Source organism: Mizuhopecten yessoensis, unplaced genomic scaffold (genome assembly GCF_002113885.1).
Source record: "Mizuhopecten yessoensis strain PY_sf001 unplaced genomic scaffold, ASM211388v2 scaffold11177, whole genome shotgun sequence".
Taxonomy (NCBI): domain Eukaryota; kingdom Metazoa; phylum Mollusca; class Bivalvia; order Pectinida; family Pectinidae; genus Mizuhopecten; species Mizuhopecten yessoensis.
Window position 1 is genome coordinate 711,831 of NW_018408918.1, and position 23,218 is coordinate 735,048.

Sequence of the window (23,218 nt, forward strand, 5' to 3'; positions counted from 1 at the left end):
GGTCTTTTCCGAGTCTATAAACACCTGGGATTCACTTCCTTTTATGTCTGATGTTAATATCTTTATAGCAATTGGTCTTACAGGACGTAATGTGTCGCTGATCCAATTATTTCAGATCCCAACAAATCCTGCTTGCTCAGTATATTATAAGAGGGTGTTATGTATGCGCGTACTACGTTCTTGACAGATACAGTATCACATAGAATGCACTTCAGCTGAAACATTTATTGAATTACATCATCAAAACAGTTGGCAAGAAAATGTCACACCTTATGAGAAGTTTTACGAAAGAAGTCTACGTCAGAAATGTATATGTTTGATGACTCAGTGCTGGCGCCCTTTGTTTCTGATCCAGTACATGTATTGGGTCCAAATTTATATGGTCTAACTAAAACGGTGTTAGCGGATTTTCAAAATGTAACTTCTTTCGTGAAAACGTGTGCATTTAAAAAAAATGGAGGTACCATTAAAATACCACAAAAATTATATCTCCATGCATGAAAGTAATAGACCATTACAATACTGTTGTAAAGTTAAAGGAGACCCTGTGATTTACAATCCTGACCACTCAGAACACCGATTCAGTCAACATACCAGGTTTGATGATGTTAGGTATGCATAATTATGTTACCTATCTAATCCGACACCCTGGGTGACATGAAATTTTGATATAATTTCAAAGGATGTCAGATTAACGAGGCCTAATTAGGTAGTGCTCATTAGAAATGGATTTACACCCAGGTTGGGTTAGACCAGGTATGGGAATGTGAAGAAAAATCTGCATAAACGATATTATCTGCCAAACCCGGAGAGTATTCAGTTATTAAGGTTAGAATCAAGTCGATGTGTTTAATATAAGTCTGTCTGAATGTCAAAGAGATATGTCAAAAATCAGTTTATTATTCAGAGGGAGAGCTACAATGCTACAGTAGTTGTGGAGATTGGACAGTCATGTTGTTATATGAAACTTACCTTGTCCTTCGAGGCTGAGGATGGCCTTGACCCTCCTTTTGCTGGTCGCACGTGTCGTGGAGCTGCCCTCATACTGCGGCCAAGGTTTCTTTCATCCTGCAACGAAAAGATAATCCTATTCATGAGAACTACAAAACGGCTTTAAGACGTATCAAAGTTTTACTTTCTACACAAACAATGTACATATCAAACGTGTTGTCAGAGTAGTCTTTAAGACATTACTGCCCCCTGTAAAATATATTTCATCCTTTTACAAATATTAACAGTGATTTTAATCTTGTTGACTAATAAATAGCATTAGTGACCTAGACGTTGACCTTCAGATCCTGAAATACAAACTCATCTGTGGTATTTTGATACTTGACCTTTTTGATGAAAATCTTTTAAGAATTGAAGTCTGTAATTCACGATAATTAATCACGACTGGACAAATTATCACGACTGGACGTGGCAGACATGGGTAACACAATATTTCTCACATATAAAGGCGGGGACAAAACAAGTAACCAACACATCAGCGTTATAGGAGACTATAAAAACTTACCACATTCTATTACACGCAGTCTGCATGCAAGTCATGCACGGTTCTGGTCGCAATTAATTGCTATACGCAACAAAAAAGATTTCACTAATGGAAAGAACTATGGTAAATTATGCTAATGATGCAATCAAATCTGTTGTTTTTTAAATTAAGAGTGTTGACCAAAAACAACTGTTTTACACACCAAAGTCTTCTATATTAACTAGACTTGTCAGAAGAAACCGGAAACCTTTCAATTAAACACAGTACGAATGAAGACCCTTTTAGAGAACACAGACATCGTCAGTGGGACCTAAAACTGTTCTAGGTAATGTGGACAATGTCAGCGGTTACTTAAATAAAACTGTTCTAGGGAACACAGACATTGTCAATGGTGACTAAACTTTTTCTGTACCCTAAGCTTGTCGTGTACACACGACAACAATATGTGCTTCCTGGTCCCCGTTGCCGTGTACACACGACAAGAGACTTTGTTGTTACTTGTCTTATGTTTAGTTAGTTACAGCACAAGACAGTTGTGTAATACAATTAAGTGTTGCTAACATCAGCACCCATCAGTTGACAAGAAATATTTTTATAGGTGCAGAGTACACATTTTTCATCATGTTTACCAATTGTTTTCAGATTTTGGTTGTGGTACAGAAAGAGTACTGTTCTAGGTAATGCTGAGCATGTCAGCAGTTACTTAAAACTGATCTAGGGAACACAAACATTGTCTAAGTACAGACTTAAAACTGATCTAGGGAACACCAACATTGTCTAAGTACAGACTTAAAACTGATCTAGGGAACACCAACATTGTCTAAGTACAGACTTAAAACTGATCTAGGGAACACCAACATTGTCTAAGTACAGACTTAAAACTGATCTAGGGAACACCAACATTGTCTAAGTACAGACTTAAAACTGATCTAGGGAACACCAACATTGTCTAAGTACAGACTTAAAACTGATCTAGGGAACACCAACATTGTCTAAGTACAGACTTAAAACTGATCTAGGGAACACCAACATTGTCTAAGTACAGACTTAAAACTGATCTAGGGAACACCAACATTGTCTAAGTACAGACTTAAAACTGATCTAGGGAACACCAACATTGTCTAAGTACAGACTTAAAACTGATCTAGGGAACACCAACATTGTCTAAGTACAGACTTAAAACTGATCTAGGGAACACCAACATTGTCTAAGTACAGACTTAAAACTGATCTAGGGAACACCAACATTGTCTAAGTACAGACTTAAAACTGATCTAGGGAACACCAACATTGTCTAAGTACAGACTTAAAACTGATCTAGGGAACACCAACATTGTCTAAGTACAGACTTAAAACTGATCTAGGGAACACCAACATTGTCTAAGTACAGACTTAAAACTGATCTAGGGAACACCAACATTGTCTAAGTACAGACTTAAAACTGATCTAGGGAACACCAACATTGTCTAAGTACAGACTTAAAACTGATCTAGGGAACACCAACATTGTCTAAGTACAGACTTAAAACTGATCTAGGGAACACCAACATTGTCTAAGTACAGACTTAAAACTGATCTAGGGAACACCAACATTGTCTAAGTACAGACTTAAAACTGATCTAGGGAACACCAACATTGTCTAAGTACAGACTTAAAACTGATCTAGGGAACACCAACATTGTCTAAGTACAGACTTAAAACTGATCTAGGGAACACCAACATTGTCTAAGTACAGACTTAAAACTGATCTAGGGAACACCAACATTGTCTAAGTACAGACTTAAAACTGATCTAGGGAACACCAACATTGTCTAAGTACAGACTTAAAACTGATCTAGGGAACACCAACATTGTCTAAGTACAGACTTAAAACTGATCTAGGGAACACCAACATTGTCTAAGTACAGACTTAAAACTGATCTAGGGAACACCAACATTGTCTAAGTACAGACTTAAAACTGATCTAGGGAACACCAACATTGTCTAAGTACAGACTTAAAACTGATCTAGGGAACACCAACATTGTCTAAGTACAGACTTAAAACTGATATATGTAACACCAACATTGTCTAAGTACAGACTTAGAACTGATATAGGGAACACCAACATTGTCTAAGTACAGACTTAAAACTGATCTTGGGAACACAAACATTGTCTAAGTAGGGGACTTAAAACTAATCTAGGGAACACAAACATTGTCTAAATACAGACTTAAAACTGATCTAGGGAACAACAACATTGTCTAAGTACAGACTTAAACCTGATCTTGGGAACACAAACATTGTCTAAGTACAGACTTAAAACTGATATAGCGAACGCCAACATTGTCTAAGTACAGACTTAGAACTGATATAGGGAACACCAACATTGTCTAATTACAGACTTAAAACTGATATAGGGAACACCAACATTGACTAAGTACAGACTTAAAACTGATCTAGGGAACACAAACATTGTCTAAGTACAGACTTAAAACTGATATAGCGAACGCCAACATTGTCTAAGTACAGACTTAAAACTAATCTAGGGAACACAAACATTGTCTAAATACAGACTTAAAACTGATCTAGGGCACACCAACATTGTCTAAGTACAGACTTAGAACTGATATAGGGAACACCAACAATGTCTAAGTACAGACTTAAAACTGATATAGCGAACGCCAACATTGTCTAAGTACAGACTTAGAACTGATATAGGGAACACCAACAATGTCTAAGTACAGACTTAAAACTGATATATGTAACACCAACATTGTCTAAGTACAGACCTAAAACTGATCTAGGGACCACCAACATTGTCTAAGTACAGACTTAGAACTGATATAGGGAACACCAACAATGTCTAAGTACAGACTTAAAACTGATCTTGGGAACTCAAACATTGTCTAAGTACAGACTTAAAACTGGTATAGGGAACACCAACATTGTCTAATTAAAGACTTAAAACTGATATAGGGAACACCAACAGTGTCTAAGTACAGACTTAAAACTGATATAGCGAACGCCAACATTGTCTAAGTACAGACTTAGAACTGATATAGGGAACACCAACAATGTCTAAGTACAGACTTAAAACTGATATAGCGAACGCCAACATTGTCTAAGTACAGACTTAAACCTGATCTTGGGAACACAAACATTGTCTAAGTAGGGGACTTAAAACTAATCTAGGGAACACAAACATTGTCTAAATACAGACTTAAAACTGATCTTGGGAACACAAACATTGTCTAAGTAGGGACTTAAAACTAATCTAGGGAACACCAACATTGTCTAAGTACAGACTTAAAACTGATCTAGGGAACACCAACATTGTCTAAGTACAGACTTAAAACTATTATAGGGAACAAAGAAATTCTCAGAAGGGGATGGAAATTGTCTCACTGCACACAGACATCATCAATAATGGATGGGAAGGATGTTATAGAGATCACAGCTATCAGCAGAAGGAAACGGGAGTCAATGCAACAAATCATGCTTGTTGAAGTGAATTTTAGACCATAAAAACAGCATTGTTGTCAGTTTTGATACATCTTCAGGAACACAATACCAAACATATTTCAACATGATTGACTACTTACATATCTGCAGGCAGACTGTATACCACAATAGCAACACAACATTTTCCAATATCCTATTTCTATTCTTATTTCTATATTAAGATCTACAGAGAGTCATTTATTTGTGGATATCAAATTTCAGTCTAGGATATGTCAGTATGTTTTTGGCACTTATACAGCACTTAAATCCCCACATGAAAATATCAATAATATCCCAAAGCTGTTATTTGAAAAGCAAATTCTCATGTGCGATATATATACATAATAGTTAATATTTTTGATTATGCTTATTCGAGTGCCTTGTCGTTTTGTTTTAACTACCCTGGTTCTACTTTTGAGAACATGACATTGGATCTGACCTAGATTTGCATGGCAGGTGCTTTCGATAAAGCAGTAGAAGCTTATACTGTTCAAGATAACCTGGTCTTATTCTCCTTGTACTTGTGGCGATAAGTTTCTTTTCATCACGTTATTTTGTCATAGCTTCATCAATTTTGAGTTGGAATTGTGGGTTTGTTGACACTTTAGTATTACTAGTATCTTGTTGCTGTTTTTTTTCGTTTTTTGTTCCCTTATCATATCTCCTTAAAATTGAATTCCAGGCAAAGAATGATAAAATCTTTTTTTGCAACTTAAGGTCACATTTACATCTTAAAAATAAACCAATTACTTAATCAACACGACAAGTGCAATATCTCAGAGTAGCAATAGATTTGATAACATACCAGGTCTGACATAATGGACAGATATCCCTGCTGATCTTCACTGCTGGGAAAATGCTAAGAAGGTCAGACTGGCACACAGCACACACTCAATTATGGTGATGGGTTACTACACATTTTTCTCACTTTTAGATCATGTGTGCTGTACTGTCGCAAAAAACTTTGAATACCCTCCCAATAAAATTATCTGTATGGCTAAATTCTCACATCTCTTATCTGCTAGTTAATGCAAATACTGCCAAGGTCAAATATAACCAGGCATCAGTACACTGCATCGTCAATGCTGGGGACAGAATTTGTGAAAATTCCATTAATCAACGAAGGATCAATGATTTAAAAATAATCGTTAGAATCTGACAAGTTTGTGAGGATATAATTCCTGTTTAGGTTTAATCCGGCACAGTCTATTAAAGCTGTAACGAGCCAATTATCTTGAACAGCCCAGTAATAAAAATCGGATTTTGACATTACAAATAGGAAACTAATCATGTTTCAAAAGTGCAAAATCAACCCAGCTTGAAACAGTGAAGAGGAATTTTTTCCAATTTTCATATTTGAAATTTTCCTAATTAATCACGATTACGACTGTTTGGTTTTCTAGTTCTGACAAGTATGGAAGTGAGCCCAGACTTCCATCCATTATTTTACTAATCATACTAGTAAAGGTTTTTGGCAGTGGTATGGGGATCTTTTACAGATTAGAAGACCAAGTGACATGAAAATTGACTCATGCAAGCAAATATGGTATCACTTTACGGATCTGAGATAGAAATTCAGGGGTCTATCCTGTATAAAGTGAGTAAAAATGTACTGAGCTTTCAAATTGACATCCTCAAAAAAATCAATAAAACTACAAAACACATTGATTGGAATATTTTGGATTAAATTATTTACTAGACACATGCCAATTCCCTTCTAAAACTTGATTGTTTATGACAAAACTGGAGGGAAATCTTCCGGAACCTAACGTTTATTTACAAATCTTGTGATTTGAAGTAAATCCGGTATTTAATGGATTTTCTGTAGAGTTTATTCAACTTAGTTGGCACAAGTTGAAACAAGAAAATATTACCTCAACGTTTTTGGCACATACAGCCTTTTTTTCTGTATACAAATTGGCCGAGGTGTGACAAGAAACCTTTTCGACTGCAGAAGGATCAATATGTAGTGTTTCTAAGCTCTAACGGACATTTTTTAAGGGTAAGAATTTGCCACCTTCAAGACTGACAAAGCCGTTGTCCAACGCATTCCGTAACTACCTGTGCATAACATTAGAATGAACTCGGCAACATTGCCGTGAATGGCAACGAAGAAAGAGTATTATGCCAATTCTTCAGTAGACCTAAACTGGTGGATTAATTTTCAAAGCTAAACGCTTCAGCTTTGAAAAGATGTCCATAGGGAGTAGGTTCGGAGATAAGCGCAATGCATCAGATCCAATCTTCCTTCCTTTAGATGAGATTTCCTTGCCAAAGTTTTAAAGTCACATTGTTTTTAATTACCTAGGTTTAGACTGTATTGTTAAATCTCCCTGGTGAAAATGGAAAAGTTTACATTGTCTTTAGTTATTAAACTCATTTACCCCTGAAGACACATTGGGACTCTTCCAATTCAAATGTTGGAAAAGCTCATTATGAAATTTCAGGGGTGAACGAGTTTCCTTTAGGTACAATATATATCTAATTTTGTTTCAAGTATTAATTTACACAAGAAGATGCAGGGAATCTACCACAAAATAAATTGAAATAAAAATTCACCAAATTTAGCTCTAAACCACAAAACAGATCAATATGTACCGACAAATAAGATAAAGACCTTCAGTTTAAATTAATTAAAGTAATACCAGAAACATTTAGATTTATCTTTTGTCTAAAATTTGTATGCATCACCTTGAAGTAATTGACAAGATCAGACAGAAGTGTCAATCATGCAAACACAGACACAGAGTTTGTACAGGTTTTGAGATTTTAATCAGTGTTTTAGGATTGTTTTATAATCAAATGCTATAGAAACATATTCTACTTGTGATAGCAGTGTTGACATTTCCTTAAGATTAATACCAGTATATTTTGCCTTAAGCCCACATATTTACAAAATCTGATTTAAGTCATTTCACCCCTGAAGTTTCAAAATGAACTATTCCAACCTTTGAATTGGAAGGGTTCAAATGTGTCTTCAGGGTTGAAAGAGTTAAATACGGTGTATAAAAGCCAATATTTTAGATGCTATAGCATTGTTTATTGTTATGTGAGGAATTCCCCAGTTTATCTTGCCATAGGAATAATACAAAATAACACTGCAGTCAATATCATCCCATGTGAAGCTTTAAAACAGATTTTATGTAATCATTTGTTGTGTTATATTAAGTAACAGTTACTTCAGTTTTAGATTAAATTAGTTTTCTTCATTAATATTTAAGAACTATATCTAAAATGATTTTAACATAATTACACATCATATAGCAAACAATTATAAAACCTACTTCAGGTAATACCCACGGTACCCAAAATAAACAAACAGAAATGGAGAATAAATCATTTATAAAAAGAGGAATTAAATGGGGCGGAGGGGTGGTGCAGTGGATAACACACTCGCCGTTCACCAAGGTGGCTGGGGTTTGATTCCCCAAGCAGATGTGAAAAGGTATGGGGTCACCTGCCCGACCACCTGGGTTTTCTCCGGGTACTCCGGTTTCCCCTCGCATTAAGACCTCCGCGCGCTAACATCCGGGCCAACAAGAGTGATTAATGTAAGATGAATAACTTGTTTCATAATTGTTATAAATGTTAAAAAAATAAATAAATAACTAAAGTTTAAGTTTTAGATGAGTTTGAAAAAAGGCCATCATGCAACTACATAAGGTCCCAGTCATTTGATCAAGTTTCACAATTGTCGACTAAGAAAAGTTTAAGCCATACTTTGGACAACATTTATAAACGGAAATTAGAAAAGGGACATAATTCCTACAAAATACAGGCTCAACCACTCGGCCAGCTCCGGTTTCTACATACAAATCTGGTGATCTATCTATTCTATGATACTATCTTATCAAAACGGTGTGATTTATTTACATGTCTACATGTCTACATGTAATTTTAAAAATTTCAGTATTCTGTAAACACTTGTGACAACATTTTCAACATTTTGAATATAATTTTGAAAAAACACATTTGCAACAATAGTTAGAAAGCATTAAAAGTAACATTTATATTAAACACAAAACATAGTAATCTAAGTTGTGTTATACTTACAGCTACATTAATAAAAAGAAATGTCATAATTAGAGGATTAAATAAACTGAAAAACACAACATATTAAAATACATTTTTCATATCTTTAGAAAAAATCCAAAAAATCCAAAAATAAGAAAAAAAATCATCTAAGTAGTGATAATATAATTAAGCAAGCTGTACAACATACCCATGGTGGGATACAATAGTAAATACGTCTATAGAGGGGGGTTTGTTAGGATAACCCTCTCACCCATTTAAATCTACACACACAGTATACATCAACACGCAGTACACAACATACTGTTGTATTTACCATAAATCCGTCAGAGTGCTGGAAACCAAACAAGTATCACACATCATTATTAAACTTTACAAAACAATTTCTGAAACTGAAATATAATGCACTCAGGAAATTCCCATCATTATAAAAATTTACAAAAAATATTTAAACTAGAAGATAACCCACTCAGGGCATTCCCCAGCCAGTTATATGGATATGAGATGAAGGGGAAAACAGACACATGATTATTCAGGAAACTTTAGGTGTATCATTTATATATATATTAATCCTTTCACCCCTATGTAACTTGAGTGAACTCTACCATGCATTAATTTGGAAGAGTCCATTATGGTCTACAGTGGTGAAAGGGTTAAGGATGACTGTCCCACTGTTTGTTTCCTATATACCATAACCTTCCCATAACTTCCGTTTAGACATAACTGTAGCAGAGTTGGTCCAGGACACTTCCGATGACCAGGTCGCTGGGTCGGTTAGAGCTATAACATAACAATCCAAAGTCCAGGGTTCCAATCTCTGTCCAGCCCCACATAATGTCTACACTCAAAACATTACTACTGTTGATCATATTTGGTTTCTTTCAGAAGTCCTAAAAGGTATGGGTTTTTTTCCAAGCTATAGCTATGCTGGAAAAAAACGTTTCAAGCACTTAGTTAAAGGCAGTGGTACAGGGATCCTTAAGGATAAAAACCTACAACCTACAAACTTATTGATGTGTTTCAAAACGTTTATCTTACTCTTTAAACTTTGTAATTTTCATGGCTTAAGTTACTGAGTCATTGAATTCTAGATCTACTAGCTCATGAGTGAAGTTTAGAGTGAATACTACCGACATGCACCGCCTGCATGCTTTCATTCTTCATTCGGGTGATGTTTGCATTTAGCAAATTCAACTACCTCATTTAACAGAACTACCAAGTTACAAAAGGACAGCAGGATTTTGATGCTGGCAAGATCATATTTGCCCAAATGAATATACCACCTGCATGCTTTCATTCTTCGTTCAGCTGATATTTGCATTTAGCAGAACTTTCAAGTTAGAAAAGGACAGCATGATTTTAACGCTAGCATTATCATATCCCAAATGATTATTTCAGTAGAAACATGCATAGTGATTATATTACTTGATAAGATTTCGTGAGATAACTTTTTCACATTTATTTGTGAGGGAAGTGTAGATATTTCTCACATCTGTAATTTAGAATCAACAACCTAGCCAACATAAATTAAAATATGTTTGGAATTCAAAGTCATCGGAAAATCCATTTGAACAAAGTTACAAAATTAAGTCTCTGAAAAACGAAGTAATTTATAATATCAAAGGATGGAATATAAACAAGACAGGTGTTGAACAGGTAAATATCTGCTAGCATATACTTGACCGTGACTTTAGGAAGTCTAAGTCTGAACAGGTAAATATCTGCTAGCATATACTTGACCGTGACTTTAGGAAGTCTAAGTCTGAACAGGTAAATATCTGCTAGCATACACTTGACCGTGACTTTAGGAAGTCTAAGTCGGTGAGTTACCATGCTCTTCTTCTTACTGAAAGGGACATAACTCTCCTTTTGAGTAAAACATGCATAATGTCATTTAAGTCAACATAAAAAATAGACTTTGCTGGCAAGCTAATCAAACATGGAAATAAATTTATTCAAAGCTGTGAATATTTTTTTTTTTAAAAGGACCTGTCTTAAACAAATTCTATAAAATGTGTTTAGTGTTATTACTCTAATATTCATAATATAATAATTTAGTTATAGATTCTATTTATCTATTATTTTTTAAATCTTACCACCAAACCACCAGATCATACACACAATCGCAGCCTTATAAGGTAAAATATCCTAAAATGGAAACTGTTGGTAATCATAAAACGTCCACCATCACTTCCTCTGTAATCACATTGATATTGCAAAAGTTTGATTAAATCTCCCAAATTCCTCAATACAACTTTTCATTTTACAGTTCAGGCGAGTGGGCTGTTGGCCTTTTGTTGGGCCGTACCGGAGTGCGAGGGATCCCTACGATACAGTCACTACGACCGGCGATGCTGGATCAATAGCAAGCTGCCCTTTCACATCAGCCTTCTATACAAACAGACTCTGCGTTTTGTTTCCTGAGACTGTAAGCTGTGCCGAGGATTACTTGTTGGACTTTGTCATTTTACCAAGTTGACATCACTACTAGGGTAAAATGGTCTGATCGACCAAGAGGCTGTTTGATATTAAGACAAGGATTCGCCACTACAGAAATTAATGGAATCATTTTAATCGTGTGATGACCATGTGGATATCAGATCAGGAAGGAAACATCCGCTGACGACTTTCATCAATATTTGCTCCATGACCCCCTCCAAAATCAATCCTTTAATTCTCTCTGGCCCCCTCGGAGATCAATTCCAGCTGCCTGAACCCATCCTGACACTAACGCTCAGCCTAGCACAAATATACGGATATAATATTGAATGATTTTATTGAATCCTGAACTAGGACAATCTAATATATTAGAGAAGTAATACAATTATGTTATATCGAAAATTGGTTTTCTTGTCAAAACAAAATTGAAGCAAGAAAAAAGTCAGCTATATAAGCAAACTTGACATTTGAGAAGTCGTAGCTCGTCACCTTATAGAAAGATTTTGTCTAACAAATGGTGTATCCACAGCTCCTAGAATCCAAAACTTACTGATACTCTTCTTTGAAAATCAGCATGTATAAAAGAGTTTGATTTCTCAAACACAACTTTAACAGTAAATTTAGTATAAACCAGATTTTTGTTTCTTTCACTTAACTCATTCACACCTGAAATTTCATAATGGACTAAATTCACTGTATTTCATCCAAGCCATTTAACAAGAGGCCCACATGACCTGTATCACTTGTCTGTTTCTTTGATTATCCGAATCTCAGCCAAAACCTTTATTTTTCTTTTTAAAAATGATAAATTTATAGATTTTAAGGAATTGCCCAAAAGCCTGGCTTTTCTTTGGGTTCTCCTTATTTCTCCCTTGATAAGACCCTGCTAACCACAAGCTAATGTACATTACGGTTGTGTAAACTTCCTTATGCTCAGCAATTGTATTTATGATATTGGTGTCAGACCTCCAATGTTTGAATGTTCTGATCCATGGATGAATTAGTAAGGGTGGGGCTATACCCTGAGCCAATCCTGGTAGCATGATTGTTAATCTTTTCATGTTCTACAATTGTGTATGTAGTTATGAGGTGGGGTCTCAACTATTTCTATGTTTAATGACAAAATTAAGGACTTAACATGTATTATGGTTCTTAGTCTTTTCTAAGATATGAACCCAATTATTAGTCCCAGGGGGCAGGGTGGCACCCAAGGTCGAAACCTAGTAGCATGAATGTATTCACTTCTACACCCCAAAATCATGTATTACGATCCCATCCCTACAGCCAAAGGGATTGTACCAACTTAATTCGTATAATATGATCACCAAGCCCTAGCCATGGTTCGTACAGGAATCTTGCTATGAAATTTATGGCCTTTTTAGGGGCTTTCTAAGTAAATTTAAGGCCCTCAATTTTTTTTACACCTATTCCAAACTGCAGAAAAAATTGATACTTTTACATAATAATGCACATTTTTGGTTTATTATCTAAGTCTGACATCATTAAAGTTTTAAGAAACACTTTAAACACTGTTTGCAAAGTCCATAGAATTTCTGCATGAAGTACGTCGTTATTTTAACAAAGTCATTCAAAGTTTTTTGTAGCACAGGTTTTCTTATCACTTCTCTCGTGTGACTTTAGAGCTAATGCGCCCATTTTCCCAAGAACTATCAGTCTCCTACAAACTGTACAGAATGCGTCATATTATGACTCTGCTTTGATAACCTATGGGTAACGGTTAACCCAACTGTGCTGGTACACTGTGCGCCCCATGTCTGATCCGCCATTTGCTTTTGGTACTCGGAATACGTACTTGGAACACCTCTGGATTTTACCTTGAATATACTAAAATCGGACACGGAAGCGGATATCCGGAAATCGCATTACATTAAGCGAATGTTCGCTGTTTCTTTTGAAATCTGTGTTAAATAACAAGTAAAAATATTAACAAAACACAAATGGAATTTACATGGAAACTATATTTGATGCCTATTACATCAAATTCAAGGATCATTTTCCAAAATTTAAGGTCTCTTCGTGAAATTTAAGGCCTTTTAAGGCCTTTACACCATTTTCAAGGCTTTTCAAGGCTTAGCCTTGTTTTTAGGGCCTTTTCAAGGCCTGTACAAACCCTGCTAGCGATGTTTCAAATAGTGTCAATCAATGTCAATCAGCTTTTCAATTACAAAGGACAACAATTTGGGTATATATATCCATGAAGATGAAAAATGGAAACATGATATGTGACAGTATGCCAGATTTAGGAATGAGCTTTACCTCACAGTCCGACACTGACTGGGGCAGGTTTGGGACAAAGTCACGGTAACCTAGACAACAACGCCCAGCATGCCTGTCTATAGTTCTCGCAAGTACTGAGCGTAAAAGGGCAATAGTTTTGAATTAAGATGCAGGATATGAGATCTTACAGTAAGACTTGAGACCACGGCAGTATTGATCAGCCTAACTTATAGATAGGACAGCTTGCTTCAGAACATATACAATTGATATCTGGTGGGCTTCTCCCAGCTGGATGAATGACATTGTCAATATTCATATGCCAAAAAGTCGTTAGTTATCAGATAAATTTGTACATCAAGTGCTCTCAATCTTGTTACTATGATAAGAACCATTTTGTGTCCTAGATCAGAATTTATCCCACCCTTCACATGTGTGTCTCCCGTTTTAGTCGGGAAAGATCAGCTTGTCACCCCCTAGGGGGAGATAGCCTTGTGCCGATTAGCACGTGTTCAATTGTGACATCATTGAAATGTATCATCGGTTATTGTGACGTCATCAAAAGTGAATGACAATATGCATACCCCACATGTGTTTTAGTTTACAAACATGGCAGACTACTGTCGTTGGAGCTGTGACTGAAATAATAGGATGGGAAAAAAATAATCATCCTTGACGTTGAGGGTGTAACAGAGAAATCTCCAACCCTTGGGGTGATTTCTTTGGTTGTCTAACCCTCGGCAGAACCTCGGGTTTGACAACCAAAAGACATCACCCCTCGGGTTGGAGATTTCTCTGTCACATCCTCAAGGTAGGAGAAGATTCTACTAATCCTCTTGTGTCTTAGATCAGGGTCATGACTTCTTGTTGTTTATATCAAAATAATATTCTTTTATGTCCTAAATCAGAACACTTTGTGTTTCATAGATCATAACACTTCTTGTGTTTTAAATCAGAAAACGTCTTGTATCTTATTACAGAATAATTTCTTGTGTCTTAAATCAGAATACATGTATCTTCTTGTGTCTTAAATTAGAACACTTCTTGTGTCTAAATCAGAACATTTTCTTGTGTCTTAAATTAGAACATTTTCTTGTGTCTTAAATCAGAACATTTTCTTGAGTCTTAAATCAGAACACTTCTTGTGTCTAAATCAGAACATTTTCTTGCTTCTTAAATCAGATTATCTTCTTGTGCCTGTACTTGAAACAATTTTTGTGTCTTGCAACAACATCAGAACACTTCTTGAGTCTTAAATCAGAACACTTATTGTGTTTAAATTAGGACACTTTTTGTGCCTTATTACAGAAATTGATCTTCTAGAGTCTTAAATCAGATTACTTCTTGTGTTATATACCTGTAAATATGAGCACATCTTATACCTCAAATCTAGTCAGTCCTAAAATTCTAATAAAGATAATTTGTATATACTAAGTATACATTAAACATCTGAAACCACTCATGTGTCCTCCATCATAAACCACTCATCCTCTTCATAAACCACTCATGTATCCTCCATCATAAACCACTCATGTATCCTCCATCATAAACTACTCATGTGTCCTCCATCATAAACCACTCATGTGTCCTACATCATAAACCACTCATCCTCTTCATAAACCACTCATGTATCCTCCATCATAAACCACTCATGTATCCTCCATCATAAACCACTCATGTATCCTCCATCGTAAACCACTCATGTGTCCTCCATCATAAACCAATCATGTGTCCTCCATCATAAACCACTCCTGTGTCCTCCATTATAAGCCACTCATGTGTCCTCCATCATAAACCACTAATGTGTCCTCCATCATAAACCACTCATGTGTCTTCCGTCATAAACCATTCATGTGTCCTCCATCATAAACCTCTCCTGTGTCCTCCATTATAAACCACTCATGTGTCCTCCATCATAAACCACTCCTGTGTCCTCCATCATAAACCACTCATGTGTCCTCCATCATAAACCATTCATGTGTCCTCCATCATAAACCACTCATGTGTCCTCCATCATAAACCACTCATGTGTCCTCCATCATAAACCACTCATGTGTCCTCCATCATAAACCACTCATGTGTCCTCCATCATAAACCACTCATGTGTCTTCTACCAGGATACTTTCTGTGTTCTATGAAACCTATCATGATATGTTAGAACAATAAGTATTGCCCTATATCTTCTGACAGATAAGACCTCGATCCACTACCGTACTCATGAATTAATCATATACCAATCCGAATTTAGCTACTGGTATCTTCACTGACTTCAGTATTAGCATCAGAGTACCAGTGAAATGAAAAGCCCCCATTATCAATTTTCCATCTGACAAATTGCACACTATAAATATTCATGAGACATTTGAAGTTACAACTGATTTCTCAAAACATATTAGAAAGAGATCCATACAAAATGACATTTGATCAACAGTGTAACCCCGGCAAGGTTTCCTACCCGTAATCCACGGCAAGGTTTCCTACCCATAACCCCGGCTAGGTTTCCTTCCCGTAACCCCGGCAAGATTTCCTACCCGTAACCCCGGCAAGGTTTCCTACCCGTAACCCCGGCAAGGTTTCCTACCCGTAACCATGGCAAGGTTTCCTACCCGTAACCCCGGCAAGGTTCTCTACCCGTAACCATGGCAAGGTTTCCTACCCGTAACCCAGGCAAGGTTTCCTACCTGAGCAAGTTGTTTACAGAGCAACGTAACACACACATTGATGATCAATTGTACTTTTGAAATTTGGCAATAGATATATATAGTAAGCTAAACATGAATCATACTGCCTCATACAGCTGCAATATATACAGTAAGCTAAACATGAATCACACTGCCTCATACAGCTGCAAAATATATAGTAAGCTAAACATGAATCACACTGCCTCATACAGCTGCAATATATACAGTAAGCTAAACATGAATCACACTGCCTCATACAGATGCAAGATATACAGTAAGCTAAATATGAATCACACTGCCTCATACAGCTGCAATAGATACAGTAAGCTAAACATGAATCACACTGCTTCATACAGCTGTTTTGTCCTTCTAGGACTCACTCAAGATGCTTTTAAGGGCCAAAAAGGTATGAAATCTAAATTTTGATTAGGATAACAGGAACTTGACGTAAAATTCTAAACTGGCTTACTTTCAAAAATACTGAAATTCAAATTTAAATTTGTGTGTTTAAGCATTCAAAATGATTCTCACAACAAAATAAAAGGTGATTTTTCAGACAGTTCAAAAAATTGTATTTTGAAATTTTGCATTTTGGATCGTTAATCTAATCCAGTTTTGAACAAAAGGTTCCAGCTGTCTTTCACGATATTTACGTACAGTTCTGACGAGAAACTGCTATGCTATGTTACATCACTATACTCAGTTTATGGTCAGATTTCTGAATAAAGTGTAAGAGGAAATTTAGAAAAATCTGCTACATACTGACTGCTTTACATGTGTAAGGAAAATTACATGAAAGTCAAACACACACACAATGTCATTATGTGTGTCAGGGGGGAAAAATTACTGAGGAGTCTAAAAAATACACATTGTGTTGTCTCAGATAGGTTTATATGTGAGAGGAAGATTACACATACAATTGAAATATACACATTGTGTATCACCTGTATTATGTAAGTGGAGAAAATTATACTGATGATAGAAACAAAAGTTACCCATTGTGTGTTTACATGTGAGGGGGAAAGCACACAGAAGATTGGTACATACACATTGTGTGTTCCATTTTAAGTGTGTGGAGAAAATATCATAACGCAGATGTCTGAAAGACATTTTGTGTGTCGTCAGCTTTACATGTGAGGGGAGAATTACACAAACAACTGAAACGTATTTGTTTTGTGTCATCAGCTATGCGTGTAATGGGAAAATCATACAGACAGCAGAAACATACACATATTGTGTGTCTTCAGGTTTGTGTGTGCGTGGAAAATTAAACACAGAAGTCTGTACGCATTATGTGTTGGCAGTTTCATGTGCAAGATGAAAATTACACAGAAGACGGAAACATTCACATATCGTCAGTTTTATGTTTTTTACACAAAAGCATAATATGCGTATTATTACGCGCATGCATTGATTTCCACATTTTCAATATGCATTTACCTTCCCTAATTGGAAATGCTGAGGACAACTTTTTATGGCCTTAATTATCAAAGAATTTGTCAAATACTCAGACAGACAGCAGATAATTTGCTTAATTACATAATGCAGTTGGCAGGGATGGGAGACAGACTTGTTAAAACAGAAATTTCATTCCTGTTAAAGTTAAAAACAACTAAAAAGGATTTTTTTTCAGCCAACATTTCTATTTTGAACACACTTTTTTCCGAACACATTTTAAACATGAGCAGATCAAGTTCTGATTTACAAGACAAAACCATTAAAGCTTTTTTCCAATTTCTTGCCGAGAACTTGTCAGATCTTTCCCAATACCGTTTCCAATCATAGCATCTCTGTCGCCACGAAACCCTTAAATGTCTGCTATCAGCATCCTGCTATCCACCATTGATCACAGAAAACATGAATGAGACGATATGTTGTAAAAATCCTGCCGAATACCAACCAGGATTTCTAACTGGTCTGTCAACAGCGTGCTGGGTTAAACTGTTATCTGGAAAGATTTTTACCTGCAGTCTTCAAGTAAATGTTTATACAAAGAAACTCTTTTATTTCACTGCTGTTGCCAGCAAAACATACAGCGATCGTATTGGAACAAGCATGTATAAGTTTAATACCATTTTGCCATTTTACTGTAGCGTATTTGATATCTGAAACCATTCACCTAATAGAATTTCTGATCCCCCTGAAGGAAAATACTGATTTATATTGGATCTGAAGACAAGAGTTCCCCATTTATCTTTTACGACTCTTTTAGTGTAGTATTCTTGTCTGGGATGTCCTAAGCTTTCAGACAACATCTCCATAGATCCGTCCGATCACCCATTGCCTCATACATTGTCATATACTGTACAAGTGGAAACTTTACATGTGGAAATGTTCATACTGTGGCCCACAAAACCAATGACGGTTTGGACATTTTTGCACTGACAATTTAGGTCTGAATTCTCTGAATTCTATTTATCCATAATCTACCCGAGACTGAGATGGTGGGGTCTACCAGAGACATATTTAAGTCTGAGATGGTGGGGTCTACCAGTGACAATTACTCAAGTCTGAGATGATGGGATCTACCAGAGACATATTTAAGTCTGAGATGGTGGGGTCTACCAGAGACATATTTAAGTCTGAGATGTAGGGGGCTACCAGTGACATATTTAAGTCTGAGATGGTGGGGTCTACCAGAGACAAATTTAAGTCTGAGATGGTAGGGTCAACCAGAGACATATTTAAGTCTGAGATGGTGGGGTCTACAAGAGACATATTTAAGTCTGTGATGGTGGGGTCTACCAGAGGCATATTTAAGTCTGAGATGGTTGGGTCTACCAGAGACATATTTAAGTCTGTGATGGTAGGGTCTACCAGAGACATATTTAAGTCTGAGATGGTTGACATATTTAAGTCTGAGATGGTGGGGTCTACCACAGACACATTTAAGTATGAGATGGTGGGGTCTACCAGAGACATATTTAAGCCTGAGATGGTGGGGTCAACCAGAGACATATTTAAGTCTGAGATGGTGGGGGCTACAAGAGACATATTTAAGTCTGAGATGGTGGGGTCTACCAGAGACATATTTAAGCCTGAGATGGTGGGGTCTACCAGAGACATATTTAAGTATGAGATTGTGGGGTCTACCAGAGCCATATTCAAGTATGAGTTGGTGGGGTCTACCAGAGACATATTTAAGTCTGAGATTGTGGGGTCTACCAGAGCCATATTCAAGTATGAGATGGTGGGGTCTACCAGAGACATATTTAAGCCTGAGATGGTGGGGTCTACCAGAGACATATTTAAGCCTGAGATGGTGGGGTCAACCAGAGACATATTTAAGTCTGAGATGGTTGGGTCTACCAGAGACATATTTAAGTCTGTGATGGTAGGGTCTACCAGAGACATATTTAAGTCTGAGATGTAGGGGGCTACCAGAGACATATTTAAGTCTGAGATGGTGGGGTCAACCAGAGAGATGGTGGGGTCTACCAGAGACAAATTTAAGTCTGAGATGGCAGGGTCAACCAGAGACATATTTAAGTCTGAGATGGTTGGGTCCACCAGAGACATATTTAAGTCTGAGATGGTAGGGTCAACCAGAGACATATTTAAGTCTGAGATGGTTGGGTCTACCAGAGACATATTTAAGTCTGAGATGTAGGGGGCTACCAGTGGCATATTTAAGTCTGAGATGGTGGGGTCTACCAGAGCCATATTCAAGTATGAGATGGTGGGGTCTACCAGAGACATATTTAAGCCTGAGATGGTGGGGTCAACCAGAGACATATTTAAGTCTGAGATGGTTGGGTCTACCAGAGACATATTTAAGTCTGAGATGTTGGGGTCTACCAGTGACATATTTAAGTCTGAGATGGTGGGGTCTACCACAGACACATTTAAGTATGAGATGGTGGGGTCTACCAGAGACATATTTAAGCCTGAGATGGTGGGGTCTACCAGAGACATATTTAAGCCTGAGATGGTGGGGTCTACCAGAGACATATTTAAGCCTGAGATGGTGGGGTCTACCAGAGACATATTTAAGCCTGAGATGGTGGGGTCAACCAGAGACATATTTAAGTCTGAGATGGTTGGGTCTACCAGAGACATATTTAAGTCTGTGATGGTGGGGTCTACCAGAGGCATATTTAAGTCTGAGATGGTTGGGTCTACCAGAGACATATTTAAGTCTGTGATGGTGGGGTCTACCAGAGACATATTTAAGTCTGAGATTGTGGGGTCTACCAGAGCCATATTCAAGTATGAGATGGTGGGGTCTACCAGAGACATATTTAAGTCTGTGATGGTAGGGTCTACCAGAGACATATTTAAGTCTGAGATGGTGGGGTCTACCAGAGCCATATTCAAGTCTGAGATGGTGGGATCTACCAGAGACATATTTAAGTCTGAGATGGTTGGGTATACCAGAGACATATTTAAGTCTGAGATGGTAGGGTCTACCAGAGACATATTTAAGTCTGAGATGGTTGGGTATACCAGAGACATATTTAAGTCTGAGATGGTAGGGTCTACCAGAGACATATTTAAGCCTTACCAGAGACATATTTAAGTCTGAGATGGTTGGGTATACCAGAGACATCTTTAAGTCTGAGATGGTAGGGTCTACAAGAGACATATTTAAGTCTGAGATGATGGGGTCTACCAGAGACATATTTAAGTCTGAGATGGTGGGGTCAACCAGAGCCATATTTAAGTATGAGATGGTGGGGTCTACCAGAGACATATTTAAGTCTGAGATGGTGGGGTCAACCAGAGCCATATTTAAGTATGAGATGGTGGGGTGTACCAGAGACATATTTAAGACTGAGATGGTGGGGTCTACCAGAGACATATTTAAGTCTGAGTTGGTTGGGTCTACCAGAGACATTTGGATCTCAAATACTGGTCACTTTCACCAAAGTTTTAATCTGAAGACTTTGGCATTAAAAGTAAGTCCAAAACAGGTAAAATTTTAAATCCCTTTCCCATTCTTTTTTAATTTTTACCTCTGTGCAACTATTTTTGACTCTCAGGAACCTGTATACCAAATATAAGTGATCCTAAAACAAATGAATTAATAATCACGTAATTTCTGTACTCAAATTGTGTGTTCGAACAATCCAAAATGTGTGTAAGCAAGGTTCGAACTATCACTAGACAGAAAAGTATTAATTTTATTATTCAAAAGGTGTGTTAGAACTATCCGCCTGTTAAAACTGACCGGAGGTTTACCGTATAGATGGTAATAATAGCGAATATCACACTTAACAGGTATGCACAAATGCATATAAACCATATGGAAAGTTTTGCAATGATAATTAACGGTGAGCCTCAAAAAGGTGAAAATTTGATTTCTTTTTTTTAAACTTTCTTTACTGATTTTACTGCACTGAATCAAGTTTGGACACCTAAGAAATCTACATACTCATTATCAGTATCCTAGTACTTGTTTCATTACATTAATGAATTTCAACACCCACCAAAATTTTTAACCTGGAGATTTTGATGACAGCAGCAGTCGACAAAAAGGTCTAAAACTTTAAAATGTTTTATTTCCCCCTGTTTTGAAAGCAATTCATCAACGCTGGACCCGTAATGAATATCTATGCCGTAGTTGAGATAAGAAAATGTATCATAAAATACAATGAAATGAAATTTTATTTGTAGAAATCTAGACCCTACTTCACTAACCCCTCCACAACTGTGGACCACAATGGACTCATCCAGAAAAAGCTATGGTAGAGTCTATTAAAGTTACCTAGGGGTGAAAGGGTAAATACAGAGCAGTAAAAGAAAAGGAAGACAGTTTGAATGTAGAATGCCAAGCTAGTTGACAAGGGGACCCACTTTAATTTTAGCTGTATTCAAATCAGCCTGCTGATACATCTTCATATATACAGATGGGCTTTTCCCCTTCTGATATATTTTATTGATTGTGCAATGAAACAGAAAAGAAAGAAGAAATTTCAGGTCAAAAAGAGGAATACTTCACAATGTCGGGACACAAGACATCTCATTTCCTAAAGCTTCGAAAATGAGAGTGGGCATGTGAGCTCAGATGTTCCCAAAAGTGCAATCAATTATCCTTAGTTATTCAAATCTACGTTGCAGTGAAGAGAAAAACGGGAGCTCCTTGACAAAAACAGAGGTGGCTTAATGTCAGATGAACAGATGACCTTGGTGCTAAAAGAAATAGATCCCACATGACTAAATTCCAGACAAAATCAAAGATGTATATCCATAAGGGGAGATAAATCCTGCAATACAGAATAATTCGAAATCTAGTTTGGAGATCTCTTGGAGATAGTTGTAGGTGAATTATACAGAAAAGTTTATGCACATAGAATCAATTATGTCCAAAATTAAATATAATGTATGGTTCCAAAATTCAGAATGTCACGAATTATACAACATATCGGCATGTAGATCCTAAACTTAGTCACTTAATTCTCCTATAAACCGTATCTATTTTACAACAATTACGAAAATGTTTTTTTCTTCACAATTTATATTAATCCCTCTTGTTAGCCTTGAAGGAAGTGAACAGGGGTTCTAAATGTAGGAGGAAACTGAAGTACCTTTTCATATCCAACTAGGTAGTCATATCCAACTGGGTAGTCATATCCAACTGGGTAGTCATATCCAACTGGATATCCAACTGAATATCCAACTGGGTGGTCATATCCAACTGAATATCCAACTGGGTGGTCATATCCAACTGGATATTCAACTAGGTGGTCATGTCCAACTGGATATCCAACTGGGTAGTCATATCCAACTGGATATCCAACTGGATATCCAACTGGGTGGTCATATCCAACTAGATATCCAACTAGGTGGTCATGTCCAACTGGATATCCATTTTTTTTTTTTTTCTTTTTTTTTTTTTTTTTTTTTTTTTTTTTTT

At 36.7% G+C, this 23,218-nt stretch overlaps 1 protein-coding gene across 2 annotated transcripts in view; it reads right to left on the reverse strand.

The window, feature by feature from the left end:
• Positions 1-23,218, reverse strand: part of LOC110440260 — a 100,661-nt gene that overhangs the window by 20,775 nt on the left and 56,668 nt on the right. For both annotated transcript variants that reach the window (XM_021483226.1, XM_021483225.1), the window contains one exon: positions 973-1,068. In XM_021483226.1, coding sequence (XP_021338901.1) covers positions 973-1,068 — 96 coding nt within the window. The remainder of the gene's footprint in view (positions 1-972; positions 1,069-23,218) is intronic.